The 25,912-nt window shown below is 40.7% G+C and overlaps 1 protein-coding gene across 2 annotated transcripts in view; it reads right to left on the bottom strand.

Annotated features, from left to right (window-relative positions):
- abhd16a (abhydrolase domain containing 16A, phospholipase) overlaps positions 1 to 25,912 on the bottom strand; it is a 40,555-nt gene that overhangs the window by 14,059 nt on the left and 584 nt on the right. The window contains exons 2-9 of one of the 2 annotated variants that reach the window (XM_003228157.4): positions 16,033 to 16,089; positions 13,226 to 13,292; positions 10,085 to 10,171; positions 9,110 to 9,195; positions 7,233 to 7,306; positions 6,298 to 6,402; positions 3,174 to 3,288; positions 2,948 to 3,049 (exon numbers count right to left, since the gene is read on the bottom strand). In XM_003228157.4, coding sequence (XP_003228205.2) covers positions 2,948 to 3,049; positions 3,174 to 3,288; positions 6,298 to 6,402; positions 7,233 to 7,306; positions 9,110 to 9,195; positions 10,085 to 10,171; positions 13,226 to 13,292; positions 16,033 to 16,089 — 693 coding nt within the window. Of the gene's footprint in view, positions 1 to 2,947; positions 3,050 to 3,173; positions 3,289 to 6,297; positions 6,403 to 7,232; positions 7,307 to 9,109; positions 9,196 to 10,084; positions 10,172 to 11,125; positions 11,306 to 13,225; positions 13,293 to 16,032; positions 16,090 to 25,912 lie in introns of those variants that run through there. The other variant, XM_062969515.1, reaches the window with a different exon arrangement.

The following is a 25,912-nucleotide window of genomic DNA, read 5'->3' as shown; positions in this document are numbered from 1 at the left end:
TCTAGTAACTATAAGTCTATTATCATGTTACTGCACCACCCATTTTCCCAAGGAGCGCACAGAAATGCACTTGGGGATTATCCAGTGTTCTCCTTATGCTAATCAAGGTACTATCAGGTCAGAGAAAGGTGATTTATAAATATTTTAATAAAAACAAAGTAAGTTCAGTCTCGGGTTGTCCACTGAGCTTTGGAAGATTTAAATCTAGGTTAACTTGATCTGCCTTAGACAATCTATCTTGAGTTTCATTCTGGAAGTAGAGCAAGGCATGGCGGAGGAAACTCAAGAGACAAGTGATGAGGGGGAATTGTTTCAGTAAATTAGGGAGAATTGTCTACTTCTTTGAAAAGCAACCCTGTATTCAACCAAACAGCCTGGTAGCCTCAGGCAATTGGAAATGTCACGTAGATGAGTGAGTAGCTTGAAAGAGGAGCAACGGATGGTGTTAGTTTTGAGTATAGAGAAATTGAGTACTCCCCAGACATTTGGGAGAGCAACTTTGCATCATCTTTAGTTGCTGGCCATGGCGACTGGGGTTGATAGGCATTCCAAAGATCCAAAGGGCACCAAGTTTCAGCATAAGAACCAGCTTCAACATCTGAAAAGTTCTCAGGAGCTGGAGGTTGGCATGGTCAGTTAAACAGGTGGGAGTAGAGATACTGACATATTTTATCTTAACTGGCAAGTGACCCAATGTCAGAGATGGTCACAGGGATTTGTGTTTGATTTGTTATATGTTATCCACAGCATTGAATGTTTACCACTGTGTTTTATTTTGTTGTTAGCCGCCCTGAGTCCCTCCGGGAAGACAGGCAGGCTATAAATAAAGCATTATTATGATTTGATACAGAACAAGATTAGTACACAGCAAACAAGATCACTATGCTGGCTGTTGTATTGGATCACACGTTGGACACTTCCCAAGTGTCTAAGACTGTGTGATGTATTGGCAAATAATGCTTGTAGATCCGAGTAGGGTGGCCTTTTGCAACTGACAGATGGTGATTTTGTCAGTGCTGATTGTTTTTAAGTGTTGGCCAAGGTCTTTAGGTACTACAACCAGTGTGCCAATCACCACTGGGACCACCTTGACTGCCTTGTGCCAGTTTTTGCATCTGTAAATCCTTGTATCGCGTCAGCTTTTCCAGTTGTTTCTCGCCAATTCTGCTGTCACCTGGGATTGCAACATCGACAATCCATACTTTGTTTTTTTCCATGAGGTCAGAAGTATTGTGCTCTAAAAGTGTCAGTCTGAATTCGGAAGTCCCAGAGTAGTTTTACGTGTTCATTTTCTGTAACCTCTTGAGGCTTGTGATCCCACCAGTTCTTTGTCACAGGCAGATGGGATTTGTGGCACAAGTTCCAAGTGATCATCTGAGCAACAATATTATGCCTCTGCTTGTAGTCCATCTGCATGATCTTCTTGCAGCAGCTGAGTATATGATCCATCGTTTCATCTGCTTCCTTGCAGAGTCTACACTTGGACTTCTCAATTCTGGCTTTGATGGCATTTGTTCTAATTGCTTGCTCTTGAGCTGCAAGAATCAGGCCCTCAGTCTTTTTTCGAAGTTCCACTTGTACGCCACATCCATGTTTTTTCCTTGTCAATTTTGCTCTTAGTTTTTCCCAGGAACTGTCCATGGAGAGCCTTCTTTTACCAGTTTTCTCTTCTGCTCTACACTGTATTTTTATGGCATTCACTCTTTGTCTTTTGCATTTTAAGAAATTCTCCACAGTTGACTTCCATCAATGTTGATTTTTGACTGTCTTTCACATAATCTGCCAGTGCATGTGTCTTCTTCTACTGTTTCTTTCACTTGCAGAAGCCCTCTGCCTCCTGATTTCCTGGGCAGGTAAAGTCTGTTGACATCACTATGTGGGTGCAATGTTAACATTTTTTTTTGTTTTCTGGCCAGATCATCCAGCTCTGCTTGCGTCCAGTTCATAATTCCAGCCATGTATCTGATGACAAAGATGGCCAAGGTGTTGATAGCCTCAATCCGTATTTCCATCATTTAATTTGCTCTTCAAAATTTTTCTGACCCTTTGGATATATTCTTTGCTGACCACATTTTTCACATGTCAATGCTCGATATTGTCCAGCTGTAGTATAGGCAAGAGGGCTGTATTCCCTGTAGGTCCACTCCGTCATTGATAATGACACATTGAAATTAAATACTTGAAGAACGGAATTGACTACTTTAGGTTCTCCATACCTGCACAACTATCACCTGAGGAAGACTACATAGACAAAACTGGTCGTGGATGGTGACTAACCTTGGACTTGTTTAAAACATTGAATTTCATAAAAGGATTCACTTACTTGGATGTTTAAATTTGGACTCACAATTAGTGACTTATACAGTCCTTCATGTGGAACATGAACTCTGGTGGGCATTGGACTCACAAACTCTGAATATAGAGTTTTATTTTCTATGAATGTATGTGTGTTGGTAACACATGGATTATATTTTGGTTTAATTACTGTTTTATAGTTCATATTATTGGATTACATTTCTAGCTATAGTGGCCTCTTGCCTGTGCATTTCAGGGAATCCTTTCTTTGTATTGTTTATTCCAGCTGTAGTATAACCAGATATTTGTAGGTTTCAGGCTGAGGATGATGATGATGATGATTTCTTAGCAAGATTGGTTCTGGAGACGTTTGTGACTGCCTTCCTCTTAGGCTGAGAATGTGTGAGTTGCTAGTGGGTTTCTGTGACTGAGCCCAGTTTCATACCTTAATCTTCTGGAGCCCTCATGTAATACCCAAACTGTTATATATCAGCTAGTACTATATATAATTAAGGTCTTAGTGGCGGAAGTCTTAGGAGAGGCATTTCAACAGTTTAAGAAGGGAAAACATCATGAAAAAGTTGACAAACCACCAAATAAAGGCAGTGGCCCCAGAAGTAGATTCCTCAGCCCCACTGTTAGGTCAACTCACCAGTTTCTGGCCATGCGGTTCTGATGTCCCTCTCCGGTCCATGAACATAGTGTCAATTTCATTTCCATCACAAGCCTGCAGCTTTGCCCTTTTCCCATTGCACTGCAAAGAGAAAGACAATGTTCACTGGTAACTGAAGAAAAATTACATTGTTTCTTTCTGCTCTAGAAGTTGCAATGAAGCCTGGAAGTCAAGACCATGGCCTTCTTGTCTGGAATTTACTCACCTCCTCGACTAGTCGGGCCTGTCCTTGAAGCAACATGGGCATCAGAGCCTTCTGCAGAAGATATACAGAGCCTGGGTAAAGCATACGTCGTCCAAAAGTGTGAGCCACAAGGAAGCTGCCAAGAAAGGAAAACAAAAGATTTGGCAATACTGTATGTCATTGCCCTACCTAGCATTACACAAGTGGAAATCCAGTTAACAGAAAGTTGCATGAGTCTTATACCCACCCATGAATAGAGGAATAGACAATTCCCCTTTTTGCTACCAAAGTCAATGAAGAACCCACAATACTACCCCTAGCTTTCCAAATTTCATCACATTGTCCAACCTGTAATTTTTGTCCTAAATTTTAAATCTCACACTGCCCACTTGATTTTGTTGTTTTCAATGGTTATTATGGAATTGTAAATTTTATATGGTATCACCTGTTTTAATGATTCTTACTTTTGGTATAAATAAGTATTTGTTTTGGAATTTGGGTGGGATGCCTATTTACTTATGTTTGTTGTATGGCATTGAATGTTTGCTGATTTTGTTGTTCACCACCCTGAGTCCCTTCAGGGAGATAGGACGGTATATACATAAGGTATTATTATTGTTGTTGTTGTTTTCTGCTGTTCTAGAGCCGAATACATGGAAAAATGGATTCAAATTGCAGGAAAAGAGATTCAACCTAAACATTAAGAAGAACTTCCTGATAGTAAAAGCTGTTTGAAAGTGGAATACGCTACCTCAGAATGTAGCAGATTATCCTTCTCTGAAGGTTTTTTTAAACAGAGGAGGGATGTCATCTATTGGAAAGACTTTGATTATCTCTTTCTGCATGGCAGAATGGGGTTGCACTGGATGGCCCTTTGGATCCCTTCCAACTCTATGGTTCTAGTGAAGGTGTTTTGGATCTCAACTTTCACAATTCCTATCAGACTACCGGCTGATATGAATTGTGGGAGTTGAAGTCCAAAATATCTGGAGGGCTAAAGTTTGTTCATGCCTGTTCCAGCTGCTCGGCCAGCCAAGAACCTTTCTTTTTTAGGTGCAACAATCTTGAGCAGTCACACATTTGAAGTAATTCTCTTTAATAATCCAGGTAAGACTAACTCTTTCTCCCATTCACAGCAAATTCTATGCAGTAAACCCAAGGTTAGCCCGACAGTTCACAGATGTTCTGCTTAGTTGTTGTTATTGCATATATTTGACTTATTTCTGACATATGATTTGTCTGGGGGTGGTTGCTTCTGTTTTCTTTTAAGAGTGTAACTTGCTCAAAAATCACTCAGTGAATTTCCATAGCTGAGTGGAGATTTGAACACTGGTCTCCAGAAACTTAGTCCAGCACTCAAACTGCTACACCCTTTGTCTTTCTAGACCAGTGGTCCCCAGATGTTTTGGCCTTCAACTCTCAGAAATTCTAACAGCTGGTAAAATGGCCAAAACACCTGGGTACCCACAGGTTGAGAACCACTGCTCAAATATGCCCAAATTTGTTACGAAGCAATCATTTCTTAACTCCACTTATATCCCATTCTGTAAACTCAAGGAAATATACATTACTCTTCTCTTCCCTACTTTATCCTCACAGCAATCCTGTGAGGTAGGTCAGGCCAAGAAAGAATGGCTGGCCAAAGATAATCAAATGCATCTTATGACTCAGGAATCTCCCAATTTTTGCTGCAGTGCAATTGCAACAATGTCTCTGCAATGATCCTCTCTTGCCAAAGCTTGTTTCAGGACTATGTCTAATCAATAAGTGGCTGAGATTTTCCTTGCTACTGTATATATTGTTTTAGATAATGGACAGTCAGCAATTATTGTGTCCTATCATTTCCAAATTGCCTGTAGGCAAACAATCCATTAACTTTTCTTTTCCATATTCAGCTTCTTTATCTGTTGTCCAATTAGCAAATCAGATTTTGAGAGAGAGCATAATCTTTTAGTGCTTAACTTTTATTCCTAATAGTCCAACAAGTTTGGCACTCACTTGGGCAACTCCGAGAATCCCACAACAAACATGATCTCTGGATTCTGACTGTGGAATTCTGGAACATGAAATCCAAAATAACTTTTCAAAGCTCTGCAGCCAATGGTGCACTAGCGTGGTGACATCCCCATCTACTGTATACTCGTGTATAAGTCAAAATTTTATTTCAGAAAATTGACCTCAAACAAGAATTGACTTATAGTAAGGTCAAAATGTACATTACATCACCACTTCTTACATTCTTGAATGCCTGGGCAGGAAAATGGCAGCAATTGTGGCTTTTTGGCACTAACCTCCCTAGCAGGAATAACGGAAATGGTCAGTACTTCTTTTAGCCAGCTTGCTATCTCTTTCTCCTCCACCTCTCCAACTTCTCTGAGGAAGAAAGTGGACCAGCTGAAATATCTCATCTTTTGCCTGCTTTCCCTGGCTGCTGCTAGTCTGCTTGTTTCCTTGGAGAAGTTGGGGAGAAAATGGAAGGAGAAACCGAGGGCTGTTGAGCCAGAAGAGGCAAAAAAAACCAAAAAAAGATGAAATTTTAGCAGCCTCTTGAGCCAAATACCTCTCCGCACCACCAGTGTTTCTTTACTCATGATTCAGATAGATTCTTCCCTCCCACTGCTGCTGCAATTGCTGCGGCTCAAGAGGCTGCTGATGTCTCATTTCTTCCTTGCTTTCTCAGCTGCAGCTGGTCTGCTTGCTTTCTCAAAGAAGTTGGGGAGAAAGAGACAAGCAGCTGGCTGCGGAGAACCAAGGAGAGTGTGTGTATGTAAAGTTGAACTACAGCAGGCCTGCAAAAAATGAGCCAAATATTCTTTGGCACCACTAGTGTTTCTTCTTTCACCATTCAGCTCAATTCCCCCTCACTGTGGCTTAAGACACTCCTGTTTTCTTATCTTCTTATCTTTTGCCTGCCTTCTGCTGGCAACCAATCTATGAAATCGACTTATACACAAGTATATATAACAACCACTTCTTATAGCAGACACAGGAAAACGGTCCTCCAGTGGTTGTATGAACTAGGTCTCGTGAAAGCTATAGTCCAAAATCTGGAGAGCCATACATTCTTAATATTGTCTCCTGTCTGCAGATAATCTCACTTTTCCCCATCACAAAACAAAATACAAAGCATAAATAAGAAGAGTACCTGGCAATTTGGCAGGGCAGCTTCTTTATGGTATGCAGGAGGCCATTGATGGCACTTTGGTGCTTTGGTTCTGGCCGCAACAGGGAGACATTACGAGAATCTGACCTGCAGGAGTTAGAGAACAGGAAACTGTTCAAAACCATCACACTTAAAATAACAGGCGGTATGATACTCAACTTCAAACACCTGCTTGTTTCCTGCAGTTTAATGATTAGGACCCAAACCAATGGATGCAAATTATCATAGAAGAGTTTCCACTTAAACAAACCTCATGAGTGTAAGAGCTGTTCAACAGTAGAATAAACTCTGCCAGAAGGTGATAGACTCTCCTTCATTGAAGGTTTTTAAACAGAGATTGGATGTCCAATTCTCAGGGTACTTGAAGCTGTGGATTCATGTATTGGCAAGAAGCAGGACCTTGCTATTCCATGATTTTGTGTTTTTGTCTAGGGATATATGTGTACACAGGCATTCCAAAATGCAAAACAAAAAACAAACAAAAAAACCCTGACATCAAATTGTGGCAGGTAAGAAAACGTCATGGTGAATGGTCTGAAATCCACACTCAGAGGGCAGCAAATGTACAAAGACTCCAGGGAAAGCCATACATAATAATGGGCAATGAACAAAATAGCTCTTTGATGTTCACAGCTGTCATCTGAAAATTATGCACACTGACTGGTTAATATGTAAATCCTCCACTAGTGCCATCCATATGCATTCTTAAATATGCTTGGTGAATATGCACAATGGCTGACCTTTATGCATATTCAAATCCATTCAACATAATACAGTAAAGTCAAATCTGGTATCAGAATTTCCTAGAAAGAACTGACTTCATTCTGGAAGGATGGAGGAAGGCATGCAGACTGAGAAGAAGCAACTCTACAGTTTAGAAGATAAGGGTTTCCTATTATTTTTGGATTCCTACCCACCGGCTTGTAGCTGCGTCCCATCGGAAGTCCACTGGCCAACTCCTGAAGTCAAAATTGTAGCTGGCAAGTTTTTTCTAAAAAGCACAAAATGGGACAAAATAGAAATTGGATCAATACAATTTTAATGGCAACATTTTTTTTCTGACCAGAGCTGGAATTGGAATTCAAAGTCTAAGACTACAACTCCCATTAGCCCTAGCAAGATAGTTAATAATGAAGGCTCTCCAGTCCGACAATAATAATAATAAATAATAAACTTTATTTCTATGCCACCACTATCTCCCCGTAGGGACTCGGAGCTGCTTACAAGGCACTCTGGGATGCACATATAACATACAACAGGTAAAAACGGTACAAAAGTATAAAACAAGTCACATAAAATTATATAACAACTCCCGTCAACACATATAGCATAAAATCAGAATAATACAATTTTAAAACAACAGTAGATAACTGCAGTCAATTCACAAACAACAAATTCACCACAACCCTGCTTTCAGATGAAGACTGTTCATGAAATAAACTGCTTAAGTCCACACACAATATTTTCTCCCTAGACCAAAGAACCTCGTCAGATCCAGACAAGTGCTACACACACAGTAAGCAAATACATTTCAAAAATCTAAAGCAACATCAAAGATGTAGGAAAGAGCAGGAAATATGTGTTAAGAGAAGATGGATAACAGCTTATGAGGTTCTGTAGTGACAGATACAAGGGATATATGCTCCAGTCCCTGCTGGTCATAGAGCAGCTGCCTTTTATACTAACTACTTGGACTGATTGCACCAGGTATGCCAAACATTTTAATTCAGTATTGGATCATATACCATATATACTCTTGTATAAGTTTACCTCCTGTATAAGTCAAGGACAGGTTAGGGTGTTGTGTGGTTTCCGGGCCATATGTACGTGTTCTAGCTGCATTTTCTCCTGATGTTTCACATGCATCTGTGGCTTGCATCTTCTGAGCATCCTCTGAAGATGTCAGCCACAGATGCAGACTAAATGTCAGGAAAAAATGCTGCTAGAACATGGCCATACAGCCTGGAAACCACACAAAACCCTAGTGATTCTGGCCATGAAAGCCTTTGGCAAAACAAGATCAGATTTTGGGTCCAAAATTATGGATTTAGATATGACAGATAGACAAATTGAGGGTCATTCCACAGAAAGATAAAAACTAGCACCACTTCAGTGCCCCCATCATTACTACCTGGCATTTTCCTGTCTAAGCATTCAAAAAAAATCTGTTTTCATTCTACTCAAGAGAAAGGGATTGTTCCTTTTAAACTCAAAGATAAGGTAGAATATTAACTCTCATTTAAAAGGAAACATTCACTTCTCTGTGTGAACTGAAGAAAGGCAAGAGCTAGAATGTCCCAGGAGAACCTAAAAGAAGCCCTGGCCCTCCACTACTCTCTCTGAGCTCCTTTGATGGTTTATTTAGGTTCTCTTGGGATGGACTACACTTTTGCCAGACTACTCAGAGAAGGGTGGTTCTTTTCCTGATCAGAATTAATATACAGTATTTACAAAAACCCATGGTTTTATGAGCCAATGTTAAAATTAAGATTTCTAGACTTATACATGAATATATACGGTACTTGCAAAATAAATCCCTCCGAGCTGCTGTCATTATCATGCATAAACTGTGGCTATTAGTCATGGCCTTTCAACAAACCTCAGAAAAGTTACTTTCTCGATTGAATTTCCAAGAATCCCCAGGTTGCTGGGCCAGCGGTTACACTATCTGGGTGTTTCAAGGAGAAGCACCCTACCACAAACTATCTTTCTTAAGCTTAAGCTCAGGTTAGGAGCCAGACATTGGGTTAAGGAGACAGTTAGAATGGTGCCTGTCAGTGGTGACCTGTCTTACCTTGTGCTCAGGTGTGCCATACCGGTGGGCATCCTCAAGGATGGTAATGAACTGGATATACTGAGGGTTAGTCCAGCGACCAATGCCTGCAAGGAAGAGTCAGATCATCAAAGACTGAAATTACAGTATAGTATGGTCCCTCTATTTGTAGGACTAGTATATGAGGGTTCTTTTATCCACATTTGACAAAATATGGCCTCTCTGGGCCTTTTTCAAGGTCCTCCAGTGTTACTCTATAGTATTCTTGGGCCAGCGGTCCTATATTTCAATAGGGTTTGATATTTCCTGCAGTTTCACAGATTTATGTGAAGTCTGGGAACACGTTTCCCATGGATACTGGGGTTATTTTGTGCTGCACTATCAATTTTGCTTGCTCATTGAGGTGATAGCCCTTCATCTCCATCTACCAAAGCTTTTCTTCAAGCCCACCTCTTTCCATCTCTCAATCACACACCATTAATGCGGACATAGAGGTTGCATCCACACTGTGGAATTAATGCAGTTTTGCACCATTTAAAATGATATGACAGAATGCTATGGAATCCTAGCATTTATATCTAGTGAAGCATCAGCACTGATTGGCAGAGAAAGCTAAAGAGCATGTAAAACTACAATACCTATGATTCCATAATATTGAACCATGGCAAGTTAAAGCAATATGAAACTGCAGTAATTTTACACTGTAGATACATCCAGAGACTGATAAATAAAATCTACTTGCCCACACACCAATCTATCCCTTATCACTCATGCCTCTAACATCTTTAGTATTCTGTGCTATCCTTCTACTCCTTGCCCTCTGTGGAGGTTCATGTTGAAAGTTCTCTGTGACAGGGTTCAGTCTTTTCTGTATTTACTTGCTTAAGTACCTTATAAACTGTATACAAAATTATGATACATACAAATCTCCCATCTCAGAAGTCTCCCTGGCCTAGTTGATGATATTGTGCCTTTTGCACCCTAGGAAGTGCTCACCTCTAAGGCAGGCAATCCCAGCCAGCAAGAGCATCATGGTCCCAACGTAGTGAGAAATAGCAACCACTTTTGACATTGTCAGATACCCTAAAAAGAGAGGGAGATGTAGACAGGGTGAGGTAATCAGCACAGTGCTTTCAAAGTATACTGGACAAGGATATTTTCCCTTTCCCCTTCATTGTTTAAAATTAATTTGTTATTGTGGTTTTAGATATAAACACTAAACCTTCTTTAACAATCAACCAACATACATATTAAATGGATTCTCTATTTTTACAGGAAATTTACACAGTCATATAAACACATACATACATTTTACACTTGGCATGGCATAAGATTTGACATATAATTACGATCAGTCCTGCACATTTGCAGCATTAATGTTTGCAGATTTGATTATTCATAGTATGTTCTTTCTTGAAAAACTTGATCCTCATGGGTGACTTTATGGTCTACTTCCACCAGAGGATGATAGCAGTCATCCAGGAGGATCTAAAGATTCCTAGACATAATATGTCTTTAAGAATTTCTAGCTCCTGCACTGTGGTTCTATGGACATCTTCTGGGAGAAGCTGACCATAGAGCCAAGATGGATAACTTACAGATTCCTATAGAAGTGAACTCTCAGACATTTTTATTCATTTTTTTCCACTTTCATGGAGATCCTGCATCCCTAACCCCAGCAAATGTGGAGGGCTGATTGTATATTAATATTACATACATTGATATCAAGCTAAACATAGCTGACTTTTAGCTTTCCCCTCATTGTCACCTATTAATTATGAAATTTGTCTTTACTATGCACACATACAGTATATAACTTATTTCAACATGCAGCCTTAAAAACCAAAATACTAGTTCTCCACACTAGTGAAAAATCACCTCTCAATTTCTCACCCGCACAGAGTGTAAGAAATGCTCCCACAATTTAACAAAATTGTCAACTCATGTTAATCTCATTAACATGGTGAATGTATCGATTTCTACCTGGAAATGTTCAATATCCAATCTTTGTACTTCCATCTTTAAGAGTATACTAACCTGGTTGCTGTCAACATATATTGCATGATCTTTTCTTGTTCTCTTTTAATTTGTCCATCTATGACACCCAATAACAGCAGTTCAGATTCAAAGCTCATTTTCCTTTTCCTCTTCATGAGGAAATTTTGGCAACTGCCATCCCGGTTAGTGCTACAGTCTAATGCAACAGGGAAGTATTGGCTTGGGGAAGAGTTATTATAAAACAAAGAGTGTTCTGGAAAAATGTCTATTGGGCAGAACAAGCTTTTCAAAGGCTCTGTAACATTTGTCACATTGCTCTCACAAAGAGGGCTTTGTTTAATGCTGTGCCTGCAGCTGTCTCATGATGCAAGGCAGCACCCTACTCCATAAAGAATAATAGATTTCTATGAGCAAAGCTTTCAAAAAAGCAATGCAAACTTCCAGGTAAACAACCCTGCCCTAGCTTCTCATGGCTTTATAGACCCCATCCCACTCCATTAAACTGGAGAGAAGCTTCGGTCTCTTTGTGAATTTGAGGCATCTATTCGCAATAGATGTCTGAATGAGTCCCATGTTGGATATGTCTCACTGGAAGGAGTCATAGGTCCTTTTTACACTGCCATATAATCCAGTTTATCTAATCAGATAATCCACATTATCTTCTTTGAACTGGATTATCTGAGTCTACACTGCCATATAATCCAGTTCAAAGCAGATAATCTGGATTTTATATAGTAGTGTACAAAGGGCCATAGAATCAGAGGAGACCCCAAGGGCTATCCAATCCAACTCCTTGTCATGCAAAAACACATAATCAAAGCACCCCCAACAGATGGTCACCCAAAATATTATTATTATCATCCGGTTTTTGCTTTAAAATTTCCAGGGAAGGAAACTCCACCACATTCCAAGCCAGCATATTCTACTGCCAAAAAGCTCTTACTATCAGGAAGTTCTTCATAATATTTAGGTGGAATCTCTTTTCCTACAATGTGAATCCATTGCTCCATTGCATCCTAGTCTCCTGAGTAGCAGAAAACAAGTGCGTCCCCTCCCCACTACGACATCCTTTCAAATATTTCAATATAGCCATCATGTCTGCTCTTAACCTTCTCTTTTCCAGAATAAACATACCCAGCTCCCTCAGGGGTTACTCACACATTTGACCATTTTGGTTGCCCTTCTCTGGTCAATTCGCAATACCCTTCTTGAATTGTGATGCCCAGAACTGGACACAGTGTTATTCCAGGTGAAGTCTGACTAAAGCAGAATAGAGTGGGACCATGACTTTCCTTGATCTTGAGACTATATTATGATTGATGCAGCCTAGAATCGCACTGGCTTTTTTAGCTGCTGCATCATACTGTTGACTCATGTTCAGCTTGCAGTCTTCCAAGACTCCTAGATCCCTTTCACTGTGGACTGTTTTTTTGGCAGGTGTCAACCATCCTATATCTGCACATTTCATTTTTATGAAGCCCTTATGGAGATGTATTGGGATGCTATTGGGATGTCATGGTGGACAAATGCCTCTGAATCAGGACTGACTGAGACATCAGCATGACACTCTGCAGGATTTGATGTTACAGGAAGACATTCACAAATGGGGTGTTTTGTGGGGGGAGGGGTATTTTTTAAAAGTTCAACCCTCAGTAGGTTGTGGAACCAACCTATTGCATCCCACTAATCAAAGAAGCATTGCTTTTGGTTTCAGTCTTTATTATTATCTCTAAAGATGCAGAGAAAAGTCTTTCTTAGATTGCATTAGAGTTATAGTAGACTGACACTACTTTAACAGCTATGTTTACATCCTATGCAATCCTGGGACTTGTACTTTGTTGTAGCACTAGAGGGCTCTAACAGAAAGGTGTAAATAGTCCACAAAACTAGATATCCCAGACTTCCAAAGCACTGAGTCATGGCAGTTAACATGATGTCAAACTGCATTAATTCTACAGTGTAGACACACCCTTAATCTGACTTGAAGATGGCAAATGTTGAACTTGGAGCCTCTGGCATGTGCAATGGATACTTTGCCACTGAGTTACAGTCCCTTCCCCACAAAAGCTCCAAATGACCATGTTAGACTGGAAGCGGACCCTCTTGTTAGAGGAAGTCACAAAGAGAAGCAGCTCATACCTTTTCTGTACAGGTAAAACACAGCGAATGGGGAAGAATAGTAGGAAATGGACCACAGTACGGAAGCCTAAAAGGACACAGTAAAGGACGAATATAAGTTACAAAGAAAATCAATATTTCTAAGACTTTTTTAAACACAAGACATCAGTGAGGCTTCTCACAGATGTCTTGTGTTAAGGACAGCAGAAAGGAGAAAGTCAAGGGCACCAGGCAGAGTTTAATGGTTACGGCCAACAGAGAATCAAGGCTGCAGAATGAGAAACACAGCCAAGGAGCTGATGTATCCATAGCTACAGGTGAAAATGTAAAACCCTGGGGGACAGAGTTGCCAGTAAATGTGCTTCCACTGTGTGTGCCTAATGAGTCCTTGCTGCTCTTAACAGCCTCTGAAGAATAGGCAACAGGCCAGGGGAGGGAGAGGCTGACATTTGAGCTCCTGAGGAGGGGGGAGGCACACTGGCTCTTCAGTACAATGCCATGAAGAATAAGGAGCTAGAACAGTAGTTCTCAACCTGGGGGTCCCCAGATGTTTTTGGCTTTCAACTCCCAGAAATCCTAACAGCTGGTAAACTGGGGACCAAAAAACATCTGGGGGCGCCAGGTTGAAAAACTCTGTACAAAAATATTGTACTAAAAAGTAGAGAAGTGTGAATCACATCTCCAAGTGCTTTCAGAATCAAAGAACTGAACAACTTTAGTACACTTGCCCATATAAAAGACTGACTTAATGTTTCTTTGCTATCTGAATCATGACTGGAGGCAAGGAGGTTTAAGCAAATAAAATTACATAGCCACTCCTCTCTATGGGAGCATTTCAAAATACATTCCTTCCTCATTTAAAGTGATTCAATGACCCTTGGGAGCACGGTGCTCTGGGGGGGGGGGGGGATCAGCTACTTTGTGGCACAGGTGACCATTCAAGGTGCTCTTCAAAATCACCTCCATTGACAACCCATTATCCCAGAAGCCATATGCAATTGGCCCCCACATTTATAGGTTTGATACTTGTGGATTTGATTAGAAGTAGGTACGGGCAAATTTTGGCCCTTCAGGTGTTTTGGACTTCAGCTCCCATAATCCCTAACAGCCAAAACACCAGGAGGTCCAAGGTTTGCTTGTGCCTGGATTAAAGTCTTGTTTCTAGGGATCTCTAAGTACTGCACTGCAACTAAATGGTCTACTTGTATCAGAGGTTGAATACAGAGTCATGTTAGAAGACCTAGACATTCTTACAGAGTGCTTCTCTGAGGTTAAAGTAAAGGTAAAGGTTTTCCCCTGACATTAAGTCTAGTCGTGTCCAACTCTGGGGGTTGGTGCTCATCTCCATTTCTAAGCCGAAGAGCCGGCATTGTCTGTAGACACCTGCATAGCCAGCATGACTGCATAGAGCACCATTATCTTCCTGCCGGAGCAGTACCTATTGAGCTACTTGCATTTGCATGTTTTTGAACTGCTAGGTTGGCAAGAGCTGGAGCTAACAGCAGGAGCTCACCTGCTCCCCGGATTCGAACCGCCAACCTTTCGGTCAGAAAGTTCAGCAGCTCAGCCTACTGCACCACAGAGGGTTCCTCTCTGAGGTTAAAAATGGCACATGTTTGTTTGCATTTAAAAACTTTTTTGAGGGTCCTGTGTTCTGCGAATGCCAAGGACTGACTGTATTGGAGGAAGAAGTAGCTCAAAGGCAGCAGCTTTCATCTCCTGTACTGTTCCATATTTGTGCCCATTGGCTACAATTGCTTCTTTCCTAAAAACTCAACAGGTCTTTGCAGCCAACATCTTGGGGAGTGGTACTGGTTCACAAACCACACTTTAAGAAGGATTGACTGTAATCTTTCTACTTGATGAACTGGCTTGATAATTTTTGTTTGTGTTGTGTTCCGCAAGATGATCAATCAAGGATAGCATCCGCAGCCGCAGCCGAATTGGGTCAGTCCACTACATCATATCATTTCCTGGCATGTTTTTTTCTCATTTGTTTACTTTTTTTGACAATCATACAGCTAACAATACATCATAGTACAAACCTTGACATTCTATCAATCAATGTAAGTGACTATTTACAATTTTTGTAACTAAGTTATAGGTTTAGTTTGTACTTCCCTTTTCAATATAGAACATTCATTTCCCCTTGAATCCCCCCATCTCACCCACCCCTCTTCCCATCCCCCAACTGGGTCAGCTAATATCAATACACTGATTTAATTGCCTGGATGACCTGGTTCAAAATTCTTTACCTATCATTTCCTTCCGTTTTGTCGATTAAACAATACCATTTCCTTTTCCAGCCCGGTTTTAAAAATCTATTCAATTATTTATTTTTCCTTTGACTGATAAAGTTGTTAATTAAATATTTAGAGAGATAGGTTCACCATGTTTCCAGATCCCACCTTGTTTTGTCTATCCAACCTACGGCAATTGTGGCATGTATAGCAGATATCATAAATTTTAGTATTTATGTCCATTCATTGTTCCCCTCCTTTACATCTATATTGACGGACAGAAATCAGGATTTATTCCAATATAATTTTTGCCCTATTATTCCCTTTATTACTCCACTGACTTCATTGTAATATTTTTGGATTTCAATACAATCCTACCACATATGTGAAAATGTACCAGTCTCCCTGCACTTATGTCAGCATTTATTAGTAATGTTTCTATACCATTTTGAAATTATTTTCTGTTGTTTTTTATCCTTAAGTGTTTAATTTTTTGGATCATTTCCTTGCATGTGAAGATCACCATTAATCCTTGCAGAAGAGCAACAAGATTCAGAACGGATAAGAGGGATGAGAAAGAACACTCACCAGGGCTAGGATGCTGTCAGCATGTTTTTCAAGTGTCCGTGGCTGGTAATATGATTCCTGTGGAAAGAAATTGAGCATTTGCTGAGCTGGAGATTTACATCTTGAAAACAAAAAAAGGCCAGGGAAAACAACATTAAGAGAAGGGTCAGGGAGAAAAGAAATCTCCTCCAAAAGAACTGGTGCATTTTTTCTTCTGACTTCTGGGGACTTGCATGCCTTAATCAGTTAACTTTGAATTTTTTATCTGTAGGAAACATTTTATTTTGCCTCCTCAAGACAGAAAGCTTGCTACATTTTTAATGTCACATTGCAAACACATTAGGTAGGTTTGCACTGACACACCCATGCCACCAGCTCATGTTCAGAAGTGTCTACAAGAACAACAGTGGAGAACAGTGACCTTCCAAATGAGGTTGGACTCCTATCGTCCTTCATCACTAGCTATGGCTGATGGGAGTGACACTTCAGCTCACATTAGGCAACGCACTCACAAACTGATGCATCTCTAGCTCCAAACAGACAAGGGATAGATATCTGAAAGCCACATCACTTAGAAAGGGCTGTTGTCAGTCTTAAGATTCCTGCATTTTGCAGAACCATAAAGTCCAAAACCTAATGGGATCAAAGGCAAAACACTGGCTCAGTGCAAGGGCAGAGATAATTTATTCCAAAAATGGGAAGAAAGTACGCCTCAATTGACTGGGAGTTCTTGAGGGACGTTTTTGTAGTGCATCTGCCAGGATTTCTGACTTCCAGCAACAGCAACAATTCCCCAATACTCAAATGAAGAAAGCGTGCATTAATCTGGAATGGAGTTTTGTGCTGAAAGAGTGCTCCACTTTGTTCAGATCATGTATTCAAAAGAAGAAAAAACACCATAGAAAATACTATCTTAGAAGGTGATGGATTTTCAGTGGTTCCTTATGGGATATTCCTGGACTGGCCACAGGCTGAACTTCTGTTCCTGACAACTCTTTGATTTTGGGGTTCAGAATTCTAGAAATCTATGTTTTGCACTAATGTCAGACTGTTGGGTCTCAGGATTTCAGAAAGAAAATTCTACAAATCCATCATCTGCCCGAACTGGTGAACCATAAACCTAAGAATAACCACATGTGCAAATAAAAATCTATGTCTAAATTCTTAAAGATTAAAGACTTCAACGCTCTAATTTGCCATTGAAATATAATTGATAAACAACTGGCAGTTGCAGAGTCAGGCCGATTTACTGCAAATCTTACCAAGACCTAATGGTAGATTACAGTCTTCCTTCAATCTCCTTCAACCACTGTGCAACTTAACACACACTGTTCATGTTCTTCTTTCTATATGTTGCAGAACTGGTCCTGCATTTGTCTCTAGCTTAAACTGTAGCTTTAGGGCAGCAATTTCCACCTTGGATCCCTACTTGTTGCTGAACTACAATTCCCAGAATCAGGGCCACTGGTAGCTGAAGCATGTTTGCATTGGGAATTTGGGAATCATTATCTAAGGGATATAAGCTTAGCCATCCTGAACTTTCTAGGGTGGCAGATTGAAGAACATTTGACGACATCATATAATGGGAAGCCGACACAGTGCAACTTGGCCCCATGTAAGCCGCCCTAAGTCCCTCCGGGGAGATGGAGTACAAAAATAAAGTTGTTGTTGTTGTTGTTGTTATGGTTCACACAAATTAGTATCTATAGTATGTCATGTAGTGACAGCAATCCAGGCAGATATTTTTCTATCCTCTGCTGGCAAGCCTCGAAGACCACACAAAACATTTTCTTTTGACAATTATCTTTAAGTCAATCTCACGTGTACTGCCTTTTGTTCCTTGGGGCGAGGGTAAGGCACGAATGATTAGCAAATCTACATTTCCTCCACAAAGCTCATTCTTGTGGGCGTATGGTGTCAGGTCATTTAGCATCACCTAGTTACACAACACTGAAGAGTTCAGTTTCAAAATATGCAACATGCCAGAGTCACTTCTCAGTTTAACTAGGATGGAGAACAGTAACCCAGCTGTTTTTGGATGGCAGCTCCCATCCTCCATTATCATTCAGCTATGCTGATAGAATAGATGGGGGCTACAGTCAAACAATATCCGGAGATCCACATAGAAGTAGGTGATGTATTTCCTGAAGCTGGTATCAGAAGGGTGTCAGCATTGGTGCAACTCCTGCTGTTTGATACAAAGCTGGCAGGTAAAATGGATGGGACAGATTTTGTACATCCAATGTTTATTCACAGGGAGGGGGGTTCTCATCTGAACTGGGAGGCCAGGTAGTCGCAAAGCTGTCCCTGACATTCTCGAGAGCACCACTTCTTAAACTGCGGCTCCAGACCCAAACGGGGTCCCCTTAGCTTAATGTTGGGGTCCTACAAATTTAGCAACAGGAAAAGGTTTCTAAACAGCACCCATTTTCACAAATATGTTAACAACAACATGCAGTGTTTACTGCGGACTCTGCAGAAAATGCTTAGCTGTGTGCCACAAAAAGATAAATTGGCCTGTTTAGCAAGCCTTGCAAATGCTGATTTATTTTCAGTAGATGTTTGATTTTTATACTTATTTTATGTACTTGGGGCCATGTAAAAGTTTATCAGGCGGAAAGGGGTCGTGAGTGGAAAAGCTTTACAAAATTCTGCTCTAGTGAGCATTTTAGGGTATATAAGGTTAAAAGGAAATTCCACATCATCCCCCCAAAAATCCATTTTTTCAAAGGGAATACCAGAGGGGTTCACAAAAATCGCCCTAGGGATTGTATGTGAAATGCAGGCCGTACTGACTCTGCCCCAGCTGTATTACCATCAAACAGGCAGTTACTGTGGTAGCTTTTCCTATAGCATGCCCTTGAACCATTCAGCCTATAAAGGTTGCCAGGACAGAATGTGACAGGGATGGAAGGATCTGGACAAAGCCACGGCGATTTCAGCAGATGGCAGCGAGGGCCATTCCTGCCAATGCTGTGATGGCACAGCTCAGCAGGGGCCAAAAAGGGGGTATACAGCCGGCACGTTCTCCAGCATATGGTTAAAGAAAAGAGACAGCTCTTTTCATTCTATTATTAGTTCCTGCTCTCAGCTAAAGCTTTGATCTTATTAGGAAAGAGAAATGTATCTGAAACAGAAACAAACAGAAAAGATCTTCCCGATTGGTTTGGACTTAGGGAAAGAAAAGATTGAAGAGCCTAAAAAGAAGGAAATACAGATAGCTATCTACATTCAGTGGGGTCAGGGGTACAGGATCCTCAGAAAAGTAAAAAAAAAATGCAATTAAAAACACACAGGCTATTTTTTGACCTGAGAGATTTCTAGAGAGATTTCTCTCTAGAAATCTCTAGGTCCTACAGCATCACTTTGGAATCAACATCTGCTGGACATTCATTACAGAACGGTGACCCCTTTCGGCTGATAAATTTTTACGTGACTCTGGGTATATTGGAGTATATAAAATAGGTACAAAAACCAAACATTTACTGAAAACAAATCAGCATTTGCAAGACTTGCTAACAGGCCTATTTCCCCTTTTATGAAGTACAGTTGAAACATCTTCTGCAGAATCCACTGTAAACACTCTAGATTCAGATAAATGTGATGTTTCGGAACTGTTTACTAATTCTAATTTTTTTGTGACCCCAACATTTAGCCAACATTTGGGTCAGGTCCACATGTTAAGAAGCAGTATACTAGAGGACCTAGAGATTTTGAGAGTCTTCTGTGAGGCTCTATGTTCAGTATCAGGTTGGCCACAGTCTCAGTGAATGTAGGGGTTCCTGAAGAGACAAGTGTAGTCAAATCCACATAGAATCCAATCCATAAAAGTCAAACCCCAAAATGTGGAAGGCAAAGGAAAAAATCTACGGGAAGATATTTGTGGCTTCAGTAATACTGCAACCCATGATCCTATGATCTGCAATCTTGTAAGTGTGAGAAACCACTCCAACCTATATATTCTGGAGTGTTATCATATGGAGTGTTAGATAAGTCTTATCAGAAGCTCCAGTGTCCTTTCCCCGTGAAGCTAAATGACCATTAATGCATAACATTTGGACGATATCGATATGGTAGAGTCATAGACTGGAAAGAGAATACTGAATTATAAGTGAAAATAAAGTTGGTTTTGGAAAGACTCCTTGCCTCTACTTACTTGACCATATCATCTCTAGTCAAGGCAACAGAGATAGATACAAATATGCTGCAGATAATAAGATACAAAGCAACATTCCTTGCATTGCAAGGAGCATATGCCTACACAGAATTACCAGTGAATTAGGTTAGTGATTTTTAAACCATGTTCAAGAGTTTGGAAATCAATAGTGAGAGTATCAGTAATGGCAAGCAACCATACTGCATGCAAAATAAAGGACGCAACTGATCTCCCCTTTCAAATCTATTTTGTGAGATTGAGACCTGGCCAAACTTAAAAGTAGAACCACTGAAATTTGTGAGACAAGTGTGTCATTGCTAACTTAAGTCCCATTGAGATCAATGAGTCTTTTCTTGTTGTTCACCGCCATCAAGTCAACTTTGACTTATGGTAATACTATGAATGAGAGACTTCCAAGTCATCCTATCTTCAATACCTCTGTTCAGACTCAGGGCTGTGGCTTCTCTGATTGAGTCTATCCATCTGGAATATGGTCTTCAGGAAAATTCCTTTAATGGCAGAGTGTTGTAAGTACTTGGGAGTACTTAAGGAACCAAGCCCATATGGAAAGTCCTTCAAGAACCAAGTCCATTTGGAAAGTGTGGTCAAAATTTGAGAAAGCAGTAATGTAGAAGAAAGTATTCAACTTATGAAGGGTGAGGAATTTTCATGAAGAATCAAGATCAGAATCCCTGAGCAGACTCCATTATATAAACTGATTTCTAGAAGTGACTCCTGAAAGCCTTGTCATGGTCTCTTTCTGGATAGTCAGTATAACCACAATAATTAAGGGAAGAGGGACTTTTGATCTCTTAGGGTACATCTATACTATGGAATTAATGTAGTTTGACCCCACTCTGACTGCCGTGGCTTAAGGCTATGGAATTCTGAAGGCTGTACTTTGGTGAGGCACTAGACCTCTTTGACAGAGAAGGTTACAGACCTCGTCAAAATACAACTCCCATGATTCCATACCACTGAGCCATGCCAGTTACAATGGTGTCAAACTGCATTAATTCCACAGTGTAGCTTGACCTCAGAGGTTTTGAGCCATAATTCCCATCAGATCCAGCCTGCGTAATCTACAATAAAGGAATGTGAGAGCTGTAGATAGATACAAACCCCTCTGGAATCTATGACTCATGCAATGCAAACTGATTGGGAACAGGTTATTCCAGTGTGGAGGGCACAGAGCTTCTTAGAGGCTTCTTTTGGATCAGAATACCACAGCCTGGCTATAATTTCTGACAGCCCAGCTGAGTGCGATTCAGAATAACATTCTCTGGAATTAGTAGACATTCACCAACTTCCAGTTTGCAATGTAACATCGTTCTGAGTGTTAATTAATTGAACCCTCAGTGCCACTTTGCCATTAAAAGTCAAAAACATAAGGAAAAGCTCTTGCTCAGTGGCAGAGAACATATCCTCAACACAAAACATTATGTGTTTCTCCTCTCAGGTGGGGCTGGGAAAGACCTTAAACTTGAAGAGCTCTTGCTAAACCAAACAACTATACCCGTATACAGTCTAAAGCATGCATGGGCAACTTCTGCCCACCAGGTGTAATGGACTTCAATTCCCACAATTCCCATCAGCCTATCAGCTGTTAGGAATTGTGGGAGTTGAAGTCCAAAACACCAAGAGAGCCAAAGTTTGTCCATGCCTGGTCTAAAGGCACCAAATTTTGTTTGTTCCTGGAAACTACGCAGGGTCAGCCCTGGTTAGTATTTGGATGTGATATCGGTAATGAATTCTAGGAGCTGTAGGCTATATTTCAAAGGAGGAACTGGCAAAATCCCCTGGGTACTGGGCCTCTTCTACACTGCCATATAGTGTAGATTATCAAAGCAGAACATCGACATTATCTACTTTGAACTGGATTATATAAGTACACTGCCATATAATTCAGTTCAAAGCAGATAAACTGGATTTTATATGGCAGTATAGAAGGTGGCTTAGTTGCTTAAGAAAGCCCTATCATCATAGAAAATACCTCGTGGGCCATCCAGTCCAATTCCCAAGAAGCAGGAAAATCGCATTCAAAACACCCCTGACAGATGGCCATCCAGCCTCTGTTTAAAAACATGCAAAGAAGGAGCCTCCTTCACTTTCCAGGGAAAGAATTTCACTGCTGAACAGCTCTCACAATTAAGAAGTTCTTCCTAATGTTCAGGTGGAATCTCCTTTCCTGTAGTTTTAAGCCGCTGTTCCTCATCCTTGTCTCCAGGGCAGCAGAAAACAAGCTTGCTCCCTCCTCCCTATGATTTCCCTTCACATATTTATACATGAACCTGATGTTCATGAGGTTGCCATGATTCAATAGGCAAGCCGGTAGAAAGACACACACACACAGCTGTGGCCTGACACTAAAGCACTTTCTATGAGTGCCTCTACACTGTAGAATTAATGCAGTTTAACACCACTTAAACTGTCTTGACTCAATGCTAAACACTTTGCAAAACTACAGCGCCCGTTATTCAACAAAATGACAGTTACAAGTGGTGCCAAACTGCATTGATTCTGCAATGTAGAGGCACCCTAAGTTTCCAATTGCTTAGTCACTGACATTTTATTATGTTTATTTTCTTTGCTGACCTGGTTCCAGATACCCTGCCTTCCAATCTCTGGCAACCAGTAGTAGCTGGGACTGAGATTCTCCATTTCTGGAATTTCCTCTGAAGATACTGGAAAATTACCTATTTAGATGGTAGGTACCAAGCACCACTAGCTTGAGGAAAGGGTGGGCGGGAGCTCCTACTTCCTATCAAGAACACATTGTTTATTGCCCTGAATGCTTAGTTGAGGATTTGAAAACATTTTTGCTGACTGCTTTCAATCTTGCTTTCATTTCCTCTTATTTTCATTTCCTGATTTTAATGTTTTCTCACCTTGTTCTTTTACTGCTTTGAGGTGACTTAAAGGCATTCTTTTTAAAAAAAATTTTTTTTTAATTGCTTCAAATTATTCTTGTCGCTGTGTGCTTTCAAGTAATTTCCAACTTAAGGCAACTGTCAGCATGAACTATAAACAATTTAGGGTGCATCTACACTGTAAAATAAATGCAATTTGACTGCCATGACTCAATGCTATGGGATCACAGGAATTACAGTTTGGTGAGGTACCAGCACTCTGGACAGAGAAGGCTCAAGATCTAGTAAAACTACTAATTTCCAGGATTCCATAGCATTGCACCATGGAAGTCAAAGTGGTGTCAAACTGCATTCATTTCACAGTGTAGATGCACTCTAAGGCCCCTTTTACACTGCCATATAAAATCCAGATTATCTGCTTTGAACTGGATTATATGGTGGTGTAGAAGGGGCCTTAGAAGCCTGGAGCTGGAAGAAATCACAAAGACCATCCATCCAGTTGAGCCCCATGCCATGCAGGAAAACATAAGCACCCCCAACAGATGAAGTATTGAAGACACACAACAACAAGGACAAACTATCATAAAGTATTCTGGAGATGAAAATACGTGATTTGCCCAGGATCAACCAATGGGTTTTAACAGCTGAGCGGGGACTCAAACTCTGATCCCCAGAGGCTTCTTCCACAGATTATCTGCTTTGAACTGGATTATATGGAAGTAGAGACTCAGATAATCCAGTTCAAAGCAGATAATGTGGGTTATCTGCTTTGATAATCTGGATTAAATGGCACTGTAGAAGGGAGCAGAGTCATACAGCCCTTCTAGACAGGCCCTATATTCCAGGATCTGATCCCAGGTTTTCTGCTTTAAACTAGAGTCTGCACTGCCAGATAATCTGGGATAAGCAGAAAATGTGGTATCAGATCCTGGGACATAGGGCCTGTTTGGAAAGGCCCACAGTTCAAACCTCAAACCACTGCACTTAACTGATACTTAAATGACAATATTGATAAGCAAAACATGCCACGCAAAATGATCAAAGGTCTGGAAACCAAGCGATTTAGGGAAATATGTTTACCCTGGAAAAGGGCCCCTTCTACACTGCGATATAAAATCCAGATTATCTGTTTTGAACTGGATTATATGGCAGTGTAGATTCATATAATCTGTTCCAAAGCAGATAATCTAGGTTATATGGCAGTGTAGAAGAGGTCTAAGAGGGGAAGTGAGAGCCATGCTTAAATACCTGAAAAGGTGTCACATTGAGGAGGGGTCAAGCCTTTTTTCTGCTGTTCTACAAACTAGAAAATATGAAGTAATTGAGTCAGAGATGCTATCTAAACATTAAGAAGAACTTCCTGATGGTAAGAGTGGTTCAACAGAGGAATATGCTGCCTTCGAGTATGTTGGAATTTCCTTTAGAGGTTTTCAAGCAGAGCTTGGATGATCATCTGTCTGGGACCCCTTCCACACAGCTGAATAAAATCCCACATTATCTGCTTTGAACTGGGATATATGGCAGTGTAGATTCAGATAATCCAGTTCAAAGCAGATATTGTGGGATTTTCTGCCTTGATATTATGGTTTATATGGCTGTGTGGAAGAGCCCTGGGTTGTCTGATTGTGCATCTGATAAGTAAAATGGGGTTGGGCTAGATGGCCCTTGGGGAAACTCTTCCAACTTTATGATTTTAAATGGGGATTTATGAGAACAATAACAACATGCACAGGGCTGGGGGTTATTTTTAGAAATAACAATCTGAACAATATTCTTAAACACGCTAACATTCCTCCTGTGGAAACAGCTACACCTGTTGGATGCCCATTTACATTGCAGCTCCTTTCAGGTGGCAATTGTAATTGGTTAAGTGACTGAAACCAAAGGGTGCTCATCAATGGTTCCACTTCATCCTGGAAAGAAGTGACTAGTGGAGTGTCACAAGTTTCGGTCCTGACCCCAGTAATGTTATTAATGACTTGGATCAAGGTTTAGATGGCATGCTTTTGACACCAAATTAGGAGGGTAGCTAATACTCAAGAGGACAGGATCAGAATTCGAAATGGCCTTAACAGATTAAAGAGCTGGGCCAAAACTAACAAAATGAATTTAAACAGGGACAAAGGTAAGATACTCCATTTAGGCAGAAAAAAATGAAATGCAAAGATACAGGATGGGTGATGCCTGGCTTGACAACAGCCCATGTGAGAAAGATCTTGGAGTCTTCCTGGACAACAAGTTAAACATGAGCCAACAGTATGATGCAGCAGCTAAAAAGGCCAATGGGATTTTGGGTTGCATCAAAACGAGTATAATGCCTAGATTGAGGGAAGTCATGGTGCTTCTCTATTCTGCTTTGTTTAGACCTCACCTGGAATACTGTGTCAAATTCTGGGCACCACAGTTCAAAAGAGATATTGACAAGCTGAAAGCTGACCAGAGGAGGGAAACTAAAATGATCAAAGGTCTGGAGACCACGAATCCCTATGAGGAAAGTCTTAAAGAACTGGGTATGTTCAGCCTGCAGAAGAGAAGGCTGAGAGGAGATACGATTGCCATGAACAAATATGTGAAAGGGTGTCATAAGGAAGAGGGAGCAGGCTTGTTTTCTGCTGCCCTTGAACCTAGGACTAGGAGCAATGGGTTCAAATGGCAGGAGAGGAGATTCCACCTGAACATTAGGAAGAACTTCCTGAAGGTAAGAAGAGCTGTTCAGCAATGGAACTCTCTGCCTCGTGGTGTGGTGGAAGCTCTTTCCTTGGAGGCTTTAAAACAGAGGCTGGATGGGCATCTGTCAGGGGTGCTTTGATTGTGCTTTTCCTGCATGACAGGGGGTTGGAATAGATGGACCATGTGGTTTTTTCCAACTCTATGA

This window comes from Anolis carolinensis, chromosome 2, assembly GCF_035594765.1.
Source record: "Anolis carolinensis isolate JA03-04 chromosome 2, rAnoCar3.1.pri, whole genome shotgun sequence".
Taxonomy (NCBI): Eukaryota; Metazoa; Chordata; class Lepidosauria; order Squamata; family Dactyloidae; genus Anolis; species Anolis carolinensis.
The sequence above is the reverse complement of the archived record's forward strand: the minus strand, read 5'-3'. Positions and strand labels throughout refer to the sequence as shown.